The 20,946-nt window shown below is 47.3% G+C and overlaps 7 protein-coding genes across 7 annotated transcripts; 4 read left to right on the top strand and 3 right to left on the bottom strand.

Moving 5' to 3' along the window:
* Positions 1-1,185: 1,185 nt before the first annotated feature.
* Positions 1,186-3,537, bottom strand: BDV27DRAFT_56086 (uncharacterized protein). The gene is made up of 2 exons (XM_032076937.1): positions 2,862-3,537; positions 1,186-2,798 (listed from the first exon to the last, which is right to left on the bottom strand). Exons 1-2 carry the CDS (start codon positions 3,062-3,064, stop codon positions 1,577-1,579), a joined length of 1,425 nt encoding a protein of 474 aa, XP_031922383.1. The 5' UTR covers positions 3,065-3,537; the 3' UTR covers positions 1,186-1,576.
* Positions 3,538-7,704: 4,167 nt separating this feature from the next.
* On the top strand, positions 7,705-8,547 carry BDV27DRAFT_136389 (uncharacterized protein). The gene has a single exon (XM_032068754.1). The coding sequence runs from the start codon at positions 8,187-8,189 to the stop codon at positions 8,508-8,510; it is 324 nt and encodes a 107-aa protein (XP_031922382.1). The 5' UTR covers positions 7,705-8,186; the 3' UTR covers positions 8,511-8,547.
* A 742-nt stretch (positions 8,548-9,289) lies between these two features.
* Positions 9,290-10,470, top strand: BDV27DRAFT_136388 (DNA-directed RNA polymerase core subunit RPC19). Its single transcript, XM_032068753.1, has 4 exons — positions 9,290-9,736; positions 9,810-9,901; positions 9,994-10,070; positions 10,146-10,470. Exons 1-4 carry the CDS (start codon positions 9,611-9,613, stop codon positions 10,277-10,279), a joined length of 429 nt encoding a protein of 142 aa, XP_031922381.1. The 5' UTR covers positions 9,290-9,610; the 3' UTR covers positions 10,280-10,470.
* Positions 10,471-10,687: 217 nt separating this feature from the next.
* BDV27DRAFT_136384 (putative NADH-ubiquinone oxidoreductase B14 subunit) lies at positions 10,688-11,920 on the bottom strand. The gene is made up of 5 exons (XM_032068752.1): positions 11,758-11,920; positions 11,527-11,674; positions 11,362-11,423; positions 11,049-11,195; positions 10,688-10,924 (listed from the first exon to the last, which is right to left on the bottom strand). The coding sequence occupies exons 2-5, from the start codon at positions 11,567-11,569 to the stop codon at positions 10,805-10,807; spliced, it is 372 nt and encodes a 123-aa protein (XP_031922380.1). The 5' UTR covers positions 11,570-11,674; positions 11,758-11,920; the 3' UTR covers positions 10,688-10,804.
* Positions 11,876-12,790, top strand: loc1. The gene is made up of 3 exons (XM_032068751.1): positions 11,876-12,344; positions 12,406-12,555; positions 12,630-12,790. The coding sequence occupies exons 1-3, from the start codon at positions 12,066-12,068 to the stop codon at positions 12,771-12,773; spliced, it is 573 nt and encodes a 190-aa protein (XP_031922379.1). The 5' UTR covers positions 11,876-12,065; the 3' UTR covers positions 12,774-12,790.
* Positions 12,791-14,857, bottom strand: BDV27DRAFT_136382 (putative hydrolase, alpha/beta fold family). Its single transcript, XM_032068750.1, has 6 exons — positions 13,922-14,857; positions 13,704-13,864; positions 13,563-13,643; positions 13,376-13,499; positions 13,196-13,324; positions 12,791-13,141 (listed from the first exon to the last, which is right to left on the bottom strand). The coding sequence occupies exons 1-6, from the start codon at positions 14,699-14,701 to the stop codon at positions 12,959-12,961; spliced, it is 1,458 nt and encodes a 485-aa protein (XP_031922378.1). The 5' UTR covers positions 14,702-14,857; the 3' UTR covers positions 12,791-12,958.
* An 815-nt stretch (positions 14,858-15,672) lies between these two features.
* On the top strand, positions 15,673-20,600 carry BDV27DRAFT_162765 (uncharacterized protein; the record flags this gene model as incomplete). The annotated part of the gene is made up of 7 exons (XM_032073442.1): positions 15,673-16,960; positions 17,405-18,561; positions 18,636-18,746; positions 18,805-18,822; positions 18,889-19,004; positions 19,056-19,708; positions 19,759-20,600. The coding sequence occupies 7 exons, from the start codon at positions 15,673-15,675 to the stop codon at positions 20,598-20,600; spliced, it is 4,185 nt and encodes a 1,394-aa protein (XP_031922377.1).
* Positions 20,601-20,946: the final 346 nt, after the last annotated feature.

Here is a 20,946-nt window from a genome sequence, read left to right as displayed (position 1 = left end):
ACGTGCCGTTTCGCGCAAGCGCACTGTTGTCGAACCTCCATCGGTACCCAAATCGCGAGACCCACGATTTGATCCGACGGTGCTCAGTCAAGGTGGTCACCATAATGCTGAATCGGCCAGGAAGGCATACTCGTTCCTAGACGATTATCGTTCTTCAGAGCTGAAAGAGTTAAAGGCGAAGTTCGCCAAAACAAAGAACGCCGAGGAGAAGGAAGCTCTGAAGCGTGAGATTCGGTCCACGTCGGATCGTCTCCGCGCAATCGAAAATAAGAGACGGGAAGAAGAGGTACTGGCAGACCATAAGAAACGAGAGAAACAGCTCATCCGCGAAGGAAAGAAGAGCAACCCATACTTTTTGAAGAAGTCCGACCTCAAGAAGCAAGTAATGCTCAAGAAATACGAGAATATGAATTCCAAAGAACGCACGAAGGCCCTAGAACGGAGACGGAAGAAGATTGCCTCCAAGGAAAGGAAAGAGATGCCCATGGAACGCAGATTAGGTGGTGAGGGCAACGATGACGGTGGCAGGAAACGGCGACGGATGGCGTGAGACAATCTTGATGGCGTCACTGAAGTTATGTTTATGTACTCTCGTATAATAAAATTAGCTGTTCACCTGCTACAGCCTTTGGCAAGACTCAGCTTTGTTCTGTTTACGCGTTGCAACTCCGGGTTGTATGTACCTCTATGTACATGTATATAAACGGCTACGCACCAACTGGCCTGTACATCGCTTAAAGCAGCAAGTGTAGTTACAGTTTCGCTTTTAGACAACACCGCGGTATTAGTTATCATTAAGTGGAAGGACACATGCCCTTGCCGGAAGTTCGCACGAACTCGTTCCAAATCCGACACCCTAGTCGTAAATTCAAGATATCCAAGCGGAGAATGGGGATCATAAAGAATGTAAAAGCATAAATCATCCAAAAAGGGGATGTGAAGTCAGAATAGTAGAACGATCAAAACAATGGTATCCCAACGCGACATGAGAAATAGAGCAATGTAAAGAGCGCGAACGGCAGGAAGGAAAATCATGCCTTTAAAAACAAGCATCAATATGGTTCTCACATGGTCTTGGCAAATCAAAAGAAACCCTAATTAATCACAAGGAAACGCCTCGCAAGTCCATCGAAACGGTGCACATTCAAAGCACCTTTCAATTCAGACTTTGATGGTATAAACGTGAAAAACGAATAAAGAGAAATTGCAGAAGAAGAAAAAGGATAAAGTAGATGGTAAGAACGATGAAAATGAAAATATCAAATCCCAATGTAAGGGCAACGTCAAAAACAACCTAACCCTCCACCAGTTAGGATGGCATCCTGTTCTTGCTGTTCGTATAAATAGTCATGCATATTCATCATGTCCAGGTGGCTGACACCGCCCAGTATAAAGATACATCCGAGCGGTTGCTATAATATCCGCTACTGGCCAGTCATCAAACTATGAGTCTCACGTTGCTGTGGACACAACAGACGGGTAGAAAAACGATCTCCCGTCTGAGTTGCTGGACATGAACTATAGTTGGACGGTTTTGAAGGGTACTGAAGAAGATTGGCCGTGATTAACAAGAAGTTTATGAATGAAACAGATCCCATGCTCTTGCGCATAGTGCCAAAAATTCTTCTTTCTTTCTCCGCTGGGACTCAGGCGAGTCTCTGCCGGCTCCGAATGGGCCATAGCTAGCTCCTGTTCCGGGTGCCAACGCTGGGTTTGGCCGATACTGTAGTTCAGGACCGTGGCCTAGGGGAGGACTTCCGTTGTCTTGCTCGTACTCACTTCTAGTGCGGCGACGAGCGGTCCTCTCAGAGGGGTACATAGGTTGGGAGGGGGGAACCTGGGCATTGGGTACCGGAGCCGCTTCTGGGTGAACTGCTGCGGACTTAGGTTGGCCATTGACGGCACGTGGGGATGGTGGAGTCGGGGGCTGATGGCCCCCATAGTGCACGATACGTGGTAGCAGGTCCTCCCGTCCACCCGACAGCTCTTGAACAGCCTCCTCTGCCGAACGGTATTCCCGTGGCCGCTTGGGAACCTGGGTGGCGGTTCCTGGAATTCTAGGAGACGGTAACGGCGGCAGGTTGTTTGACTGGGAAGAGTTGGGATTGGATGCGTTCTGGTAAAACGGCGCACGGTTTGAGTTCTGCTCACGGGAGCCCAAAGCATCAGAGCCGAAAACATCGGAAAGTGGAGGAAGCCGATTGTTCGTTTGAGTAACAGGGATATGATGAAGATGAGATGTCGACCCCAATGTAGGACTCTGATTGGCAACTTGGCGCGTCAACGGCTGTGGTTGGTGTCTGCTGGTAAAGGTCTGATTCAATGGTGCGGATTGGATGACACGTTCATTGGCAAATTGCGCTGCAGATGGCGGAACGATGGAGAGACCTGGGGGAGGCCTCCGCTTCGAAGCACTAGCTTTGGGGAGACCGAAGGAGGATTCAGATGGTTTTATTCCGTCTGGGCCGTCATCCTTGGCTGACCTTTGCAACCGTGATTCAATTATTGACCTCTGCTGGTCTCTGACTGACAGACTTCTCTGCAACTGTTCTCTCATAATTGGATCATGCGTCTGGAAACCCGGCGATAGGCAAGCGATTCCAACCTGGTGCATATTGACACCCTCCCGGGCCGTCATAGGACCACCAGGAGGGCGGGCTGATAAACCCCCGGAGGTTGGAAGACTCGTTGATAGGTCTAATTTCCGCGGGCGAGGTCGAGAGTGGGATTGCATGGCAGGCGAAGAAGGGGGCTCTTTCTTGACGATAACCTTAGGGGCAGCACTTCCATTTTGCGATCTGGTCAACCGTCAGCTTTTCAATTGCCCAGGTGATTATTTTGCATCCTAGGAAGATACTTACGCAGGCGACGTTTGTTTTCTTCCCGCGGGCGAACTCTTTGAGGACGACCCATCCCGAGAGGGCCCCGAAGGCCGGGGCGGAGAGGAGGTAGAATGGCTACCAGCTGTGGGTGCCAACGTTGGGCAATTTTTGGGACTCGGATCGCGATTCATGTGCGAAGATGTTAACGGGGCAGCTGTGGCAGGCGCAACTGCAGTAGACATATTCGCAAAAAGAAATGCGAAATTATATACCGGAAAGACCTGAGGGTATCCGATCGACGTTGTAAAATCCACAACTCTCCACTTCTTAGCACTGCATTCAAGTCACGCCTTATTCTGTATATAAACCACAAATACTCTTATAGCTGGGACGACTGTGCCACCCACGGTCTATCAGATGCTCTAGAACGCCCAGCGAAGCGTAGCGGGCAAGGTATCAAGCTTTATTGTGTCAGGCGCCCAGCTATTGATAGCGTAGGATGAGGTCGAACCAGATAGCGCGCAAACCTCCAAGCTCGGCAGTGTCGGCGGCTATGGTTCTGAGAACGATAGAGCTGTGAAATCGAGGGAATGGGGGCGAAGGCTCTAGGAACCGAAACCAAGACAGCGACAATGAATCGCCCACGGCGACAAGAGGAAGGAGGGTAGGTGTGGAGAAAAGGGCAGGGAGCCAACAAAAAAAATGTGGCACACCAGCAGCTGTTGGTCAAGCAGTTCGAGGGTGAAACTGTGACGGGGTGTGGCCGGATGCTTGGGAACAGCGGTTAACTAAACGGTAGTAGCTGGGCGGCAATGCGGCGACTCTGAGAGGTCGGTTGGAGCGGAAGAACGATCCAGAGCAAGCAAGCGAAGGGAATGGACCGGGATATTCGACAAAGCTAGCCCAGCGATACGCAAGTGACCTAAAAAGGGAGGCGTAGAGGGCAAATTCAGCTCCTTTAGGTAGAATCACGGAAATCAAATAAAGAAAAAAAGGAGAGGGAAAGGGAAAAGAGACGGAAGGAGAAGAAAAAGAGGAAGAGGAAGAGGGGTGTAGTAGTAGTAGTAGCAGTAGTAGTAGTAGTAGAGCGGATATGATGATGATTATTTAGTAGGTTTTCCAGACTGTATGGGCAAAGTAGAGAAAGAAACGACCAGTGGGACAAAGAACTGGGGAGGAGAAATTCACGTCAATCAATCAGGGTTGAGAAACGGTAGTAATTCCAAACGGTACCACACATTAGTGTGATTATAATCTTAATGGTAATAAACCAAGAGAAAGAAAATTTAAAAAAAAAAAAAAAAAAGGAAAAAGGAAAAAGAAAAGCCCACCAAAATGAGACCAAAAGAGAGACAGAGAGAGAGAAGAGAAAGCTGTATGTATGGTATTGATTGGGTTACAACCGGAGCAGAAGACAAGAGATTCAAGACAAGTCATGTATGGAGCTCGGATGTGGGGGGAGGAGAGAACATTGGAACTGCTCCAAGATGAGTACTACTAGGAGGAGTATACATACATTTGGAACAACAACTTTCATGTAACATGTATTGGAAGGATGTGAAAAATAGAAAATTAAAGAATAAAATAAAATAAAAATTAATAAGAGATCAGGAAATTGAATTAATAAAAAAAATTCTAATTATAATGAAAGATAATATTACAAAAGATTCCCTTATCGACCCTCCCATAGGGTAATAATCGACAAACTCCTGAACCCTCAAATGTGCAGTGGAGAGGGTCCGAGCTCATTGGTAGAGGCTGAGACATGGTTTGTTTCTGTTGAGGGCTCATCCGCTGATGATCTGACACTTCCGTGACAATTTCTCTAGTGCGGATGATGCTGCGTGCTGGTGGTCTCATTGTCTGTACCACCAGTACTATGTACATGTAGTAGTACCCTGGGTAAAAGCAAGCAATCAGTGACCATATAGTATATACCAATATATTGTAAATCATTGTTGATTAATCCAATACTCAACACATAGTAAGGCAATCAACATCCTAAATCAAATAAAATTAACGAAAAAGTAATCTATGATGTTTGAAAGAGACGAAGGATTTCAAAAGGCAAAATTGTCCAAAAAAAAAAAAAAAAAAGCCTTTCCCATGTATGTATTATCAACCAGCTGACAACTTTCCCCCGCTAGGCTACTTTCAGCTAATGTAGGGGCTCTTCCCTTGCGACCCCGTCCCGGAAGTCGGTGATTCAAAACTGCTGGCGCTTAATTGTCAGAGAACGTGATATTACCGACCATACCTTCTGTACCAAATACTATCCTGCTGCGTCTGAGAAGATTTCATTTTATCAGCTAGATATGAGCCTTGATAATACTTCCCTATGAAACAAAGGTTGGAATCTCTTCTTCACTCCCCCTTCCTTCATCCCAAAAAAAAATAAATAAATAAACAAACAAATAAATAACAAGGTGTGACTTGGCTTCTAGTCAGACACGACTCAAAAATCTCTCTCACACTCTGTGTCAGGTAATAATAACAGCAAACTTTAATACCAGGACGGAATGAAACCAAGCCAAACCAAGCAAACACCCCCTTCGAACTATTGGCTAGTATTGGCCTCCAGTGGCACCCAAAGAATCTGCGACACAAGCGTCCCTCACCAACCCGATTGTTATCCACCGGCGCCAAACTGGTGGAAACAATAGTCCCTTCCTGTTCCATGAAAGCTGTTTGTAACTTATCTCCGAGGAAGTGCTGTGTTCCCCTCATGGCCTTTGCAACTGCTCATGGGCATATATGTATGTCTGTACTACTAGTCCATCTACCTAGTACCTGGGAGCGGACTGGCTGACTTGGAGACTATTTTCTTTTACTTTCTTTATATTGATAACCCGGGAACTATATCATTTGCGATCTATTTCCTTTTATTTCATACAGATGTGATGGGTCACATTTCCTCCACGTTCTTTTGACCTTTAGTTTTTTGTCCAGTTCCATAGCTTTTAACCTTTTCCGATTTATCTTCTTCATCTCCAACCCTACCAAACTCAGTGACATAAGAGGAAGAGAGAAGGGTGGGGGGGAATAAATAAATAAAAAGGTTCAATTTTATATCATACGGACTAGGCCTCCATCAGCCAACAAATAACTACCTAAGGAAGACGGCACATCTTCCGGCAGTCTGGAGTTACAAAGTACCGCAGTACCACCAAACATTGGCTATATTAATAACAGTTCCCACGATCTGCTTTGTCTCCCGATTATCACGCGGAAAGTGGATCGTCCTGGCTTGTGGGCGTCAAATTGTGACATACCCAGACAGGTCAACAGTCACATTGATAGTATGAGAATATAGCCCCATTTGCTCCAGGCTTAAGTATCGGTCAATCTATTATGTAGCATCGAATGCCGGAGTGTCTTAGCAGTTATCTAGGCAGATGGGGAAAGAGGGAAAAAAAAGTTTTTTCTTTTTCTCCGTCATCCTTCATCATCAATAATCTGGCCTGCCTCGTCATCACTTACATGTCTCTTCAGAGATCCTCAACAAATTACTATGATCGCCCCTGGATTAACCTCCGATCCCTCCGTATTCATCCCCATTACCCAAAGGTTACGATGGGATCGGCTTGCCTATCCTTGGGTTGACAGGGAGTCTAGTTAAAGGCCTGAGCGGCTGCAAAGTACCTAGATTAGACGTTCAGGGCTGTCATTATTAATCGATCATCATTCTTTAAGTTACTCTTTTTCTCTTTATTTTTATTTTTGATCTTTACTTTCTCCTTTCTGGCTCCTTATTCAGCTTTGTTCCATGGTAATGGTCATCTACTCAAGACCTTGTTCGAAATTAGCCCAACTCTCATTTCACCGTCAAATTCCCCTAAACCTAAAAGTAAGAAGAAGGGTTTGGTTGATCACAGTACTGTATCTCCGCTGTACCGAATTTCAAGGCTGATACTTACTGTATCTACTTCGTTTGCCCAGCCCCAGTAAGCTATGTAACTATTTCACTGTGAAACTACCTTATCAACCCAACTCTGGAGCCGAAAGCGATGGGGAAATCTATCTCTGACATATATCTCTTAGTGATCCAAGTCACGAAGTAGAGATATTAACCGATGCATGGTGAGAAATCGCCAAGCCAAGAAAACGTGAGAGTCCCTTGGAGGGTCTAGATGATATTTGGGTAGATATTACCTCGTGGTGCCTCCTCGATAAGAGCTTATTCCAGCCGCCAGGGTAAATACAGACCGCTTCGACTAAGGAGCCAGAGTCATATCGATCCCTGCGTTAGTTATTGCTGACTCGTGGATTAAACCCTGTCGGGGAGGTGGATTCAAATTGGAGTTAGTTTGCAGTAGGGGGCACAGAGTTCGTATGTTTCCTAATGTAGCAGCAGGCAGGAGCTGTACAATGAATCGTTTTACTAACACTCTTCAGTACATGTACATATACATATACATGCTTGTGGTCTAACTGTATTGACATGAACCCTGTGCCACAGAGTGGCATCGCGTATTTCTTGACATGGAATCCCGATCGCCTATCCTAATACTTTATCTCTAGCACGATTACCGTATGTGGCATCATAGCGTTCCCGGGGAGATAATAATAATAATAATAATATTGGCGGGGACAACGGGGAATTTTTCTACCAGTTGGGTTTGGTTTTATGAGTAAACACCTCAAAGATATGAAACAGAGTAAGTAATACGATCATACGCGATCAATTTTGTTGTGCAATTAATTACTCTTATTATTATAATTGTGATGATGATTTTTTTTTTTCGAGCCATGAAACTAGTTCGCCCATAGTCGTTCCGTAGTTAAAGTCACGCTGGCGGACCCACGTGCCCTCCTTGCAAATTAGATTTAAGGAACGAGCTGCCAGCCATTTCACGAACCACTAGTTTATGGGTCTTCCAATTTTCTGCCTTCCCGAGTCTCCAGAAGTTATTGTTTTACTATACTACTCCGGAGTAGCTTCCGTGGATGTGCCCGTCGGGTCCAGATCAACTCTGACTTGGCCCTCTCGCTATGGTTCCAGGTTCATGACATGAACACGTTGACTAGATGCACAAATCCTGCTACTTGCATACATGCCATACCGGATACTACCTACTACTATCTTTTCCTTGATTCGCCGTCGACTTGGAACATTCATGTGAAAAGATGAAAGATTGAAATGACGTGGACAATTTAATCCTGTTATAGGACCCTCGCTAACTAGCCCGATACTTGTTCTCGCGACAAATCTATCGAATATTTCATTAGCATTATTCACTCGTTTTATTACTGGACTAGATTCAGGAGAACGAATGGACCCCGAAGCTGAATCCGCGAGAGTTGAGTTTGTTCGTCCTCATCTCTCGGAGTATACTCCGTCCTACGTATACTATTACGCACTCCATGAGATTTACTATAGATATTAACGGTAAACTTGTTTCTGCACGGACTGTTCATCGGTTGTTAATATTATCTCCCATGTGGACTTGGAGGTGGTCTTTGCGTCAAGCGAGATGGCCCTCAGCCGATCGCAATAAACTCCTAGGTTCGTGGGAGCTGCCTAGAATTAGATGTCTATCCACCATCTCCCTCCTCCTGATATGCTGTATGGGACAACTCCTTACGTCGTCCGTTTGGTATGTCTTAATTTTAATATTAGCGTTTCGGATTATTTTCTTGACCAAAGAGTTTGGGAGAGCTGGGAGGGCTTCTCAACGAGCGGTTTGATATTGTTCACTCCATCTACATACACCTGGGAAATGAGTCCTCAGAAGTTTCATTTCGACCGATTCTTTATGGACGACCCGAGCTATTTTTAGGGTGTGAACGGCCAGTCATATCTATTTAGGAAAGTGTAATAGTACCCCTCGACCCGTGGTAACAAAGAACTGCCCGTATAAATCATGAATACTATACTGCGGACCTTGACCGCAGGCGACGGTTCAGGAGGACATATGCGAAGACCATTAAGGGTGGCTGGGAAATTATGGATGTGTAAATCCGGTCATCTTCAAATCACTATCGACACCGTGATTCCCTCCCCGGGTAGTTCGACTTTAGTCCTACTGTTATGATAAGCTCTTGGGTCTGGTCATGTAAGGACCTCCTTGGTCCTTCGCGCAGAGCCGTTATAGCTTCAAGACGCCACGAGCAGCAGCACCCAAAGGCCACCCATCGTTCTACCCCCAATTAAGCGTCTATATCTGGTGCCTAGAACTTAACCAGACCGCCAAGGAGAGTTTTCATATCGTACACTCGGTTCTGAGTAACCAACCTGTATGCGAAAGACTGTAAACTATGGCGGCAGAGAAACGATGTCCCTACATGAAGAATCTCAATAACAATGTCTGACTGCCTACTACAAATCACCTGACTTGTTTCACAGTAAGATCTTTGAAAGAAAATCCATTCATGTCCGTTGTTGAATCTCTGAAGTGATTTTGCCAAGAATAAAAACCTCCGACCCCGAAGGCGGTCAATCCCTCTATCGATAACCGTTTTTCGCTTTTTTTCCCGCTTTGCGACGGACTCGGCATCAATTCTGATAGCTTCACAATTGAGGGACCACGACCAAGAATAAATCGCAAGAGGCTTGGAGTAGAGCAAAGCGGCCATTTCAAAATCCTGCCACCTCCCGAGAACGTGCATTACAACCGCTACCCTGTACCCTGCCCAACGCAATCGCCTGAGCATCTCGTTCCAGGAAATCCAAATCTACCCATCTTAAGCTGCACCTCATCGCCAGCAAATCCGAAGTTGAGTTCACAACTTCTTCTCGAGCGGCAATTTGCTTCTCCGCCTGTGCAACCCTACGTACAACATACACCATGCCTGCCTCCGTGCACTCCCAAGATCAAGACCAGTCCATGATGGACGCCACCGCTGCGGCACCTCAAGAACAAGAACAGCAGGTTGAGCAAGAAGAAGTATTGGAGGAAAAGCGGATCACTGTCGTTCGTCTCTCTCAATATTCGCATTTCGTCTAAAGAAAGCGAAGATGTTCGTTACTAATTCATATAATGACAGCTTCCCGGAGCTACCGAGACAGCGGCTTCTTTTCAGTTTGAAGGCGAGGGTCATACATTGGGCAATGCGCTACGATATGCCATTATGAAAAAGTATGTGCTGTTGCTTATTATTTCTGTCGTTTGACGTTGTTCTTGGCTGTCATGCTGGTTTGGATATATGGAATTACTGACAGCTTGAATAGTCCTCAGGTTGAATTCTGTGGATATACTATTCCCCATCCTTCCGAGACTAAGATGAATCTGCGCATTCAGACTTATGGTATGTTCGACTGTCCTCTTTTGTGGATTGCGGACTTGCTCTTCTCTCTGAACAAAGCTAATCTTTGGAATCCAGACACAACGAATGCAGTGGAAGCACTGGAGAAGGGCTTGGATTCCCTGATGGATCTGTGTGATGTTGTTACGGACAAGTTTACCGCCTCTCGCGATGCCTTTAATGCTTCCGAGGCTGATAAAATGAGCTCTTAAAACTTTTACCATTTTCTAACTTGCATTTGCTCTGATTTACTCGGTCTGGGGTGTTTGTATGGCGTTGTGTACACTTAGATAAAAGTTTTGCTGTTGGGTTCAGCATTATTTATGCTCTTTCAGCAACTCAGCCATTGTTATTATAGACTATTGATATCACGCGCTATGTATTAAGAACATATGGGTTTGATGACATTCTTATGGTCCACACTTAGTAGGGCTTTTTGAACAACGTAGTGCATACAAATTCTGCATACCGGTAAACAGGGTGAGCCTTAGATGGTAGAGTCCAATACTATCTACATGTATCTTCTCGGATTTGTTAGGTCACTGGAACTCGTAAGAATGGTTGAGGGTAATCTCGCACGTAACTGTACTACATCTACACTACGCCTATCGAGGACTGGCTATAACTTGACAAATCCGACGTTAGCTACTCTGACAATATTTACATGACACTCTATCGGTGTAATCCTCGAACCAAGGTAAAGATTTCAATGCGAAGATACTCAAGAACAATTCAATTCAATTGCGGCCTTCCAAGAAGCCCGAGATGAAGTTAGGAGGTAGCCGGGCACCGGGGTCCTCCTCTGGACGGAAGTACTTCATCACATGAGAAAGCTGCTTCCAGTAGTTAAGAGTTTCCTAGCGCGTAGAGAGGAGCATCAGTATACTTGATTCCCATTGAAGATGGTATGACTGCAATGGAACAAGTGCAACCGTGCACTCGGCATCATCGCATCTCAGCAAAGACCGAACTTGGACTAACCTGGTACTCAGAGTGGCTCTGGAATAGCAGGACATCGACAGCACCGAGCTGCTTCACGTAGCGGTGCTTCTCGAACTCCTGGCGGACCTTGGTGCGGATGGCGGATACGGGCATGTTCAGGGAGTACATGGTCTGGATCTCGGGGGACTGTTCGGTTCAATGGGTTCCATGTTAGTTTTCTCGCACTTCAAAGTAATGACTCGGTACGATCCTCGGTCGAGCGACTGGGTTCAGTTGTGATATCGAATGTCGGGAACCCTCCACGACTACACACGCCAGAACACCAGCAGAGACAAGAATTGGGTTCACTGACCGCTCTAAGCCATTCTCTGTAGGACTTGAGGACACGGGCCCTGGCATCGGTCCAGTTGACAGCTGTTGGAGGCGAGATGGTTAGCTTTGCATTTTCGTCCATTGACATCGCGGCAATTTCTAAAGGTCGGACGGGCTGGGCCTGCTGGGAGCAAGGTGGACGTACAGGAGCGCGTGCGCTGCGCGAGGTAAGTGGGATTGATGGTCATTTTGGAAGGATGTGAGTCTGTAACCCCAGGCCGGGTACTTGACAATGGCACACTGGGAGGGAGGGGGGAAGAGGGGAGAGACGCTGAGAAAGAGGGTCGACGTTCCTTTCGGGCTCGGGTTAGCGTGACGATGAGATGGGATGGTGGAGGTCGGTTCATGCTCTCGGCGGGATTCTTTCACCGCCTACCTATTTCAAAAAATTTCTTCGCCGTTCTGTCTTTGCGAAACGGGGCTTGGATCTTTCAATTCTTTCGTTTCCTTTTTTTTTTCTGCTTCATTTTTAGCTTTTCCCATTAGACTATTGAGTCTTATATCGGACTGGTGGGGTAGTCTATTTTTGTTGTTGTCATCCCAAGGTTGTTCAATTTATCCTTCTATCTCGCTTGTGGCGTGACTTAATCTCGAGTCTTCCTTCATCGCCGAGTCTCTTTTTCATAATCCTCACGTGCATGCGATAGCCTCATAGATACCTCCGAACAAAACAAAAAAAGAAAAATGGCAGCAAAACCGGGCTCGGCCAAGCCCTCAGGCAAAGACTCGAATAAGAGCAAGCCTCTTTCCTCCGCATCGAAAGTGAGCAAGAAAGCCGCCAAGCGCCCGCCGCCAAAGGAAGTTAAGTCGAAGGCGCGCACCGAAGCAAGCCAGTTGAAGAAGAAGAAGAAGAGAGAGTATACGGAGGAGGAATTGGACCTGCCGAAGTTGAATGCAATCACGCCTGTTGGGGTGGTGAAACCAAAAGGGAAGAAGAAGGGAAAGGTCTTTGTTGATGACCAGGTATGTCTATAGGTGGCATGGTTCCTCGTCTGCACACCCCGTTGCTAATGCGCTTTCGCAGGAGGGAATGGCTACCATTCTTGCTATGGTTAATGCCGAGAAAGAAGGGCAGATTGAGTCCAAATTGCAGAAGGCCCGTCAGTTAGAGGAGATCCGAGAAGCGAAGAGAAAGGAAGCCGAGGCTAGACAAGCACAGAAGAAAAATAAATTGGTGCGTTATATTGTTCCGAAGATGTGTTTCTTCTCCAAAGAGGCCATAAGTTGCTAACGAATATCGGCGAACAGGATGAGACCAAGGCCGCGATCCGTCAAAAGCGCAAGCGCAAGGGTGATAGCAATGAAGACACGAAACCCGATACTACAGCAGCTCAAACTAACGGGTCGTCTTCGAAGTCGAAAGGAAAGAGAAAAAGCGTTTCATTTGCTTGAGAATTTTTGTACAAAAGTATTTCTGTCTATACCAAGTCTATGTATCTAGATGGGGTTTGGCGTTTCCACCGGTCTATGTTTTGACATGAATGGCAACTCATGACAATCTTCTTGCTTCATAAATCACACCACTGAGCAACGGCTTCGGTAACTATCAGCTGCGATTGAACGATTACTTCATAAGCCTAGTTCAAAAGTGCAGACTGGAAATCCAGTTTGCGACGCATAGGATTGAAATCCGGTTTTGGTGTTACATCGAGATTGCTAGCATGGTTGGCAGCGTGGCCTGGAGCTTTCTCGAGGTTTTCAACCAAGAAAGGAGTCTTGAGGTCGACTTCCTTGGCCATGAGGTTTAGGAAATTGGTCACCTGTTCAACGTATTAGGCGTGGGAAAGCAGCAACAATAGTAGACAACAACTTACTGGCTTCACAAACCATCTGCTGCCTCCAAGTTCAAACCAGCCAAGATGCCCACCCCAGGACGTTGTCATCATAACACCATAAGGGGTTTGTCCGATTTCCTGGAAAGGAAGTGCTTTGACGGTAGCAATCTGCTGCTAGTCAGCGCATGAGAGTAGTCAAATTCAGCGTGTCGAACTCACCGGGTCATCCTCAGCTTGTACAGCAAAGAAAGGGATTTTAATAGCAAGCACCGAATCAATGGACGAAGCATCACGGTAGTAGGCACCCTCTGTGGGGTAACCCCATGACGCACATTGCAAAGCCCTAGTGCGAATTGACAAGTCAGGAACCTCCTGGAGATAATAATATCATAGTGTGGCCGCTCACCGGTCGAACTCATGCAAGTATTTAGTACTCCGAACTGCATCAATATCAACCCGAGGATTCTTGGAGACCTCCTCTACGTGACTAATGACATTGGCTGTTAGTCGACCAGCAGTAAGTCCGGATATACGAAGGACGGCCTACTGTTCAAAAAGTCGTTTCATGTTTGATCCCATCACTTTACTGTAGACCTCGAGTCCTATCCAGCTGCTTTGCAAGCTCACGGAGCTTACTTCTAGGCTCCAAGGGCTTGCACAAAGTACCGCGGCTTTCAACTGGCAAGCTTCACCTTCTTCGCCCAAATACTATACAAGTCCAGACCATCAGGATACAGCCGGCAAGCTACGCTAGAGATGACTTACATTGGTGAGGATATTTGCACCGAGGGAGAATCCGATCCCAAACAATGGCCGGTTCGGGAATGTCTTCCGAAGCCACTTGACGGCTTGACGGACGTCCCACGTGGCACGAGCATTATATAGCACGCCGCTGGTTATTTTGGTTTGAGCACAGCCCCTAGAATTGATAACACACGCTTCCCATTCCCCATCAGCAATGAGCGGTGCCACGACGTGGCGTAGGTAAATCTCGTGTGATCCACCACTCAGGCCATGGAGAATAACAAGCATGGGTTTCGTATCATCTGAAGGAAGCGCTTCAAATTCATCTGCCGCGAAGAACGCTGTCCTTTCCGGCAAACCCGATGGCTGAGTGTATTTTCTCTCCCGATCCGTCAGTTGGCTGTCCTTGGGAGCTTCGAATGGATCGACAACGAAGTCCACCGCGAAATGCCCACTGAACATCGGGTTATCGGCTTCGAACATCCAGCGTTTATAGTATACAGGAACGTCATCAAACTTCACCGTAGTCCAAGCCGTCTGGAGATGGCCGTTGAACAAAAACGGGTTGAGCCGACATGTCTTCGGTGTGGCAGTACGACAGAGATCCGTCAAGGTAATCTGTTGTTTAGTTCCTTTCCCGACTTTCTTCAGTATTAGGTTATTGTCTTTTGAGTGAAAGAATGAAACACGACCATTTGGGCGCAACCATGATAGCATGCCCATTACAAGCAATCCCGACAGTAAGATTGGCACCGGAAAGGAGGTCAAGAGAGTAGTAGCGGAAGTCTCAGCGGAAGCCATACGGGCTGAGGGCAAGGAGGCTTATCACAACCAACCACACTTGTAAGAATTGATATCAGTGGAAAAGAGAAAAAGAAAAATAAAAGTAAAAGTAAAAGTAAAGAAAAAGAGAAAGAAAAAGAGAAAGGAAAAGAGAAAGAAAAAGAAAAGGAAAGCAAAACGCAGAAGACCCTTCCAATAATTGTACCAAATATATTTTATTCCGAACAAGTTCTTTTGCGCTGGGGTTCATGTGCCTCGGCATCATTGCCCGATAGGGGACTGCATGACATAAGCACCTTATCTTGCTGCCAGTGACTGCGCTATGCTATCTTGGGTATAGCTTTTGATGTTCAATGATCAGTCAGCCTCCAGATGACTCAGCTCGTGATGTACGTCATGGATATCACGAGGCGCCAAAAAGGGTTGTCAGTTGACATGAGGCATGGCGGCGTTTGTATCTCTTTCCTGGTCAGGCTAGCTGGGTTGCAAGCACTCTGAGTTCAATTCCCCTGTCTGCAATCATGGACATTCTTGAGTTTGGAAATCGAGAGGTGCGTGCAATTCTTATTGCGGTTACCAGGTTGATGCCGGATGCGGAAACCAACTATAGAATGGAACATAGCATCATAGACCTCTTCAACTTTAGCACCCACTTCCTAAAAAATTTTAGCAGTGGAGTTTTAATACAGTACCAGTCAGCAGGCTCTCATGTTGACTCTTCTACTTTGCTTGCACTAGATCAGTCAATACCGAATTGGTATGTAATTCTTATCACAGTCATTACACTGTGACCCTACCCCGTGCGCCGTTTGCGTGCGAAACCGAGAGCATTCGTGTGGACTACTTCAAGGTCAAACGTCCTTCCTTCTGCACTCCCTCTCTCTTTCTTGTAGGGTCATCTTTTCGTCACGCGGTACGCTCCCAGTCCTCTTATTATACGCCATGAGACTCCAGCAACAGCAGGAGATGATTTGGCTCCCATTTCACCTATGAGTCTCTGTCGGTCCCCAGACACATATCCCCATACAAAACCCTCAAAAATCCGAGAACAGCTCAAGAAGGCCCTGGTTCTCGGTTCAGTCTATGGTCCAGATTCACGGTTTTCCATCGATATGGCATATGGTCTTCGTCGTGCTGGGAAAAGATTAAAGACTATCACAAAGATGCATCTTTGGTCACGAAGTCCGGACAGGTCAAATCCTGGCTCCCCGAAGCGGTGTTACCTCCTCGAATTGCCCACCGAGCTACTGCTTGAGATCGTTTCTCATCTACCTGTACTGGCAGAGGCCTCTCTGGCATTGACGTGTAAACGTCTGTTTGCAATATCCGGCGCAATCCTGGACTCCAAGTCACTGCACTTCAATCGGGATTTCGCACCACTCTTCCATCATTACCGGAATGGGCACAATTTCGTTACTACTCGGTGGCAGTTCGTCAAAGTGCTAGAAAACAACACGTGGCGAGCATGCTCGAAATGCCTGAAGCTACATCCACGAGGTTTGTTCTCTTCACGAGAACTCAAACGAAAGCCTGAGGAACGGTCTTGTGAACTAGGGGATCTCGCAGGCATAGTCGATTTGTGTCCATGCAAAAAGCTAACTTTCCGAGATAAGATGGACCTCGTTGAACTCTTGCTGATGCGACAGAAATCGATAACAGCCTTGACTGCGCAATTTGGAACCGATGTCCAGGAACGATTTTGCTGGCATACCTGCACCGAAAACTATGGCTCTACACAGTTGAAGATTGAATTATTTCCGGAGTTAGACGAGAATGGCCAGTTGAAGATCAAGACTGAGTATCGGCTATCAACGGGGTCAGGGCAGCTAGGGAAGGAAGAGTTTATCACTCCTCGGTTTGGATGCGCACACCGATCAGTTGATCTCTGGCTTTCCAGCGTCTGCCAAACCACAATTTGCCGACTGTATGATAGTTTCTGCGCCTCCTGCCAGCGAATATCCGTTTGCAACTCCTGTAATTCTTCGTTAAAATGCCCTCGCAAGCAACCTAGTCAAATTGACGAGAATTCCGGAAGAGCCACATATTTCTTTTGGACTGAGAGATGTCTTGGAGGGACGTCCCCTATCCCGGATCAAGCATGGGCCGTGCAGAGGATCCATCCGGCAGAGAATACGATTGACGTGGACAACTGCAGCGAGTTATGTCCTTGGACCATCCGCGAACACCCTCCTCTTAATGATCCCCCGTCTCTCGAGATGGACATTCTAGAACCCGGCATGCAGAGCCAGTCAATAAATCAATTATATGCATCGATTGGTATGATATGAATGCATGGAACGTAAGGAGAGGCAGGTTGGGTGGGCTATGCCTCGTGAAAGGAATGGCAAAGGTACTGTATAGAGGCGCTATTTTGGGAGTCAGTGTTATTATACGACTCAATATTCTCCTTTCTCTGTTTGCTTTTTTGTCCTTAACGTGTAATTACTATTTCTTGTTGGCTTAATTCTTTATAATGACTATACTAGAAGTCTAGAAATATACATCGAATCTCCATTGTGAATATATATGTAGCAACTTGGAAGTGCTGATCGGGGATGGACGGCAATTGACGCCCTGTTCAGCTAGGATATATACTAGACAAGTATAATGCGCGTTTATATATACAAACCGTTGTTTATAGAATGGCGGTTAATAGAGAAGGATCTCACAATGAATGTATATCCCGAGAGAATAAATAGGTCTTCAAACTGACCGCCTTAGGGGTTTCTCCGAAGCCGACCTCAAAAGGGAAAAGCGGATTTAATATCGCGATCAAACACTCCCCAAAAGGTGATCACCAACTTCTACTTCTAAATGAACGAAAGTATAGACTCCGGGAGAAGCAGAGTGCAGCGATCACCACGAAGCATTATCTGCGTCCTGGGGCGATGAGCTATCCACCACCACCACCTCATAACGGTCAATATCCTTCGCAGTACCTGCAGCAGCCTCCTATTCAACCCCAGCAGACCATCCAGCCGCAGCAGCTACTGTACAATAATGCCCACCCGAACGTTTCGCCATATCAATATGGCAAGCCAGTCGTTTATCCTCAGGTCATGATCCCGGCCTATCCCGCCTACGCACACACATATAATCAACAACCACAACCACAACCACAGCCTCAACATCAACCTCAACCTCAACCGCCGCCGCAACCGCAACCGCAACAACAACAGCCGCAACCGCAATATGTGAACCCATCCGACTTGTTCAACACGCCGCCTCTCCCTTCTATATCGCCTTCCCAATTTACACAAAGGCCATCTCAATATGGTGGACAACCTGCGGTCTCTACCGCTGCAGCCAGTAGCGTCTCCCCTGCACTCACTACCCCCGCCGCAACGCAACCAACGTACACAGCTGCTAGTCCAAACCAAGGGAACCAAGTTTATGGCAAGCCCCCACAGGCTACACCAAGTGCTACACCAAGCACAACACCGAAGCCTACACCGAAACCTACGCCGAAACCGACACCAAAGGTTACACCAAAGGCGATGCCCAAACCTACCGCCGCGACTGCACCGATTCCCCCCCCAACTGTCCGACCCCCACCTGTTACGGCAACCCCCCCGGTACTGTCACCCAGGCCAGCCCCCCAAGTCTTGATACCAGCTCCACCCCCGGAAATACAGCAGAAACTCCAACGGCCGCCGTCCAAGAAGCAAGCGCAGCGACAGGCTGGGCAAATGACACCCCAAAAACCAGCAAAGCCTCCCATCGACTATCAGGTCCTGCTCCTGGCGATGGCGGATGAATATCTCAACGCGGCCCATAGTAACGGAACTATGGTCGCCTTACTGAAACAGGAATTGGAAGTGGAGGAATACTATAAGTTGGTCGCGACGGGTCTTGGTTGCTTGGAAGCGGTGTTGAAGGTTGGTGTGGAATTCGCTTCGCTGATATTGATTTTACCTACTTCTGACTAACTGTATTCTTCAAATCTGGTTAGAACTGGAGGTTACAACCCCGAGTCGAAGCCCTTGTGCGATTAAGGTATGCGCGCATTCTGTTCGAGGAGACGGACAATGATCTCGAAGCGGAGACCGCATTGAGTAAAGGCGTATGTCCAACCCCTAGAGACTCACTATCTGGCCACGCTGCTAACATCGTGCTGATAGATTGACTTGTGCGAGCGGGTAAGTCGCTTTTGCGTTAAACTCAGTATTCCGTTGCTGTTTCCCTGGTTACTTACAATGCTGCAGAACCGTATGCTGGACTTGAAATACAGCATGCAACATCTTTTGGCACGGATGCTACACAAGACAAACCCTAAGGCCTCAATGAAAGCTGTGGATGGGATGATCCAGGATGTAGAAGCGTGAGTGATTTTCAGGCTCACGGTGCACAGGTCATATGCTGACTAGCATAGATATCGGCACTCTGCCTGGGAGTATGCATTTCGTTTCCTCCGAGTATCCCTCTCGCTGTCTTCCTCAGCCCACCAGGACTCCGTTGCAGCCCTGCAACACCTACACAAGATCGCTAATATGGCCAACCGCAATGGCGATAAGGCTGTTTCGGCCATGTCGGCTGTCATCGAGGCCCTTGCACATCTACAACAGGGATCCGGCTTCGACTCCATTGAACAGGCTCAGCGCGCCCTGGCGGTAGCTCGGAGCCACCAGCTTAATGACGAGCTTCGCCATATACCGCAGCTGACGACGCTGGTGCAAATGGTCGATATTTGTTGCAGTCTTCTTGAATATGACATCAATCAATCGTCACAGAAGTTGAAGAACTTACAAGACCTGATGGACGAGCGATTGAACGACCCTAATTGGCGTGCCGATGGGTCGTTCTCCATTCCTCTAAGTGGCAAATCCGCAGGACCGTCGTCAATAGACACCGGGGACATCCTTCAGGTCCAGAATGGCACGTTGCTCTTGAGCTTTAATTGGCTACCTCAGCATGATCTCTACGCGCTTTGCTATTTCTTAAGTTCCATCACGCTCAGTTGCAAGAACTCCTACGATGGCCGTAAAGCTGAGAAGTTCCTCCAGGAGGGGATACGCATGATACAGGGTAAGCGCTGCGTCAGCTTTGGTTAGGCCAACGCTAACTTCGTCGTCTAGGGAGTTTTAAATCGCCACAGGACATCACTGAATCAATGGTCAATGCGAATAGGCGTGTAGAATGGCGCAGGACGCTGTACTGTAACCTTCTTCTTCAACAAGTGTTCCTTGCCTGTGGCCGCACGGACTGGGACCTTGCCAGCAAAACGCTGAAGGACCTCCGACAAGAAACGCAAGAGCTTGGCGAGTGTCTACCTGATACTGTTCAATGTCTGATGGAGTACGCTGCGGGTACCATTGCACAAGCAACTGGCGATCTGAAAGCTGCTCTCGACGCTTTTCAATCCCCTCTTCTTTCGTTATCTCCATCGACGAGCAAAACAGCCCGCAATGACCCCCGGCGTGACATTGCACTTCTTGCAGCCCTCAATACCGTTCTCATACTCCGTGATCCAACTCATGCATCACACTTTCAGCTCCCCAACATTCTGGCAACCGTTGAATCATTTTGCAAGGGTAGCCCCAACAAATATATCCAGGCAGCTTACTATCTGGTATGCGCTACCGTGCAGACCGAATCAACCATACAAACCAAGCAGTTCCTCCAGCAAGCTCTCCAGTCAGCCACGGCGATCAGCAATAGTCAGATTACTTGCATGACCCTAACATTCATGAGTTGGAAGTATTTCCGGGGGGTTGTCGGGGAACAGGCCGAAAAGAGCGCGCGAGCAGGTCGTGCAATGGCAAAGAAAGCCAACGATCGACTCTGGGTCAGTGTCACGGACGAGATGCTGGCAGAGACTCTGGAGAGGCAAGGAAAGAATGATGAAGCGAAAGGTGTCCGCGAGGAGGGCCATCGAGTAATGATGGGATTACCGCCCGCATTGAAAAGGCCCTCCTAGCTCCTGGCTCTTGTTATACTCCTTCCTTTACTTGTTTTTCTTTTGTTATACTGATGTGACTTTCTGGGTCTAGTATATGATACCATCTAGGGTCTGAGGTGTATAGGGTATAACGGCGCAATGAAGACATAGTAGGCATCATTTCATGAAAAACCCCCATCATGTAGTAGACATAGAATTCAAGGAGTATATTCCACGACTTTGGCCAAACTGAGCCGTTCCAGGTTCCAATGAAGCAAGTGATTCATGCATGCCCTTTAAAGAGTCGTTGTCTGTCGACTGGTGTCCGCCGGCTTACACATTGCAGTCTGGACCCGACCCTGATGGATGGAGGTCAGGAATCGGT

The sequence above is a fragment of the Aspergillus caelatus genome (assembly GCF_009193585.1).
Source record: "Aspergillus caelatus strain CBS 763.97 unplaced genomic scaffold BDV27scaffold_272, whole genome shotgun sequence".
In the NCBI taxonomy this organism is placed as follows: Eukaryota; Fungi; Ascomycota; class Eurotiomycetes; order Eurotiales; family Aspergillaceae; genus Aspergillus; species Aspergillus caelatus.
The sequence above is the reverse complement of the archived record's forward strand: the minus strand, read 5'-3'. Positions and strand labels throughout refer to the sequence as shown.

Coding starts and splice junctions, on each gene's coding strand:
- BDV27DRAFT_56086 (XM_032076937.1), bottom strand. CDS start 3,064: ATGTCTACTGCAGTTGCGCCTGCCACAGCTGCCCCGTTAACATCTTCG. Junction 2,799..2,861: donor AGAAAACAAACGTCGCCTGC/GTAAGTATCTTC, acceptor ACGGTTGACCAG/ATCGCAAAATGGAAGTGCTG.
- BDV27DRAFT_136389 (XM_032068754.1), top strand. CDS start 8,187: ATGAGATTTACTATAGATATTAACGGTAAACTTGTTTCTGCACGGACT.
- BDV27DRAFT_136388 (XM_032068753.1), top strand. CDS start 9,611: ATGCCTGCCTCCGTGCACTCCCAAGATCAAGACCAGTCCATGATGGAC. Junction 9,737..9,809: donor AGGAAAAGCGGATCACTGTC/GTTCGTCTCTCT, acceptor ATATAATGACAG/CTTCCCGGAGCTACCGAGAC. Junction 10,071..10,145: donor TCTGCGCATTCAGACTTATG/GTATGTTCGACT, acceptor TTTGGAATCCAG/ACACAACGAATGCAGTGGAA.
- BDV27DRAFT_136384 (XM_032068752.1), bottom strand. CDS start 11,569: ATGACCATCAATCCCACTTACCTCGCGCAGCGCACGCGCTCCT. Junction 11,196..11,361: donor ACAGAGAATGGCTTAGAGCG/GTCAGTGAACCC, acceptor TGAACCGAACAG/TCCCCCGAGATCCAGACCAT. Junction 10,925..11,048: donor AGAGCCACTCTGAGTACCAG/GTTAGTCCAAGT, acceptor TCTACGCGCTAG/GAAACTCTTAACTACTGGAA.
- loc1 (XM_032068751.1), top strand. CDS start 12,066: ATGGCAGCAAAACCGGGCTCGGCCAAGCCCTCAGGCAAAGACTCGAAT. Junction 12,345..12,405: donor AGGTCTTTGTTGATGACCAG/GTATGTCTATAG, acceptor GCGCTTTCGCAG/GAGGGAATGGCTACCATTCT. Junction 12,556..12,629: donor CACAGAAGAAAAATAAATTG/GTGCGTTATATT, acceptor ATCGGCGAACAG/GATGAGACCAAGGCCGCGAT.
- BDV27DRAFT_136382 (XM_032068750.1), bottom strand. CDS start 14,701: ATGGCTTCCGCTGAGACTTCCGCTACTACTCTCTTGACCTCCTTTCCG. Junction 13,500..13,562: donor TACTTGCATGAGTTCGACCG/GTGAGCGGCCAC, acceptor AATTCGCACTAG/GGCTTTGCAATGTGCGTCAT. Junction 13,325..13,375: donor TACAAGCTGAGGATGACCCG/GTGAGTTCGACA, acceptor GACTAGCAGCAG/ATTGCTACCGTCAAAGCACT.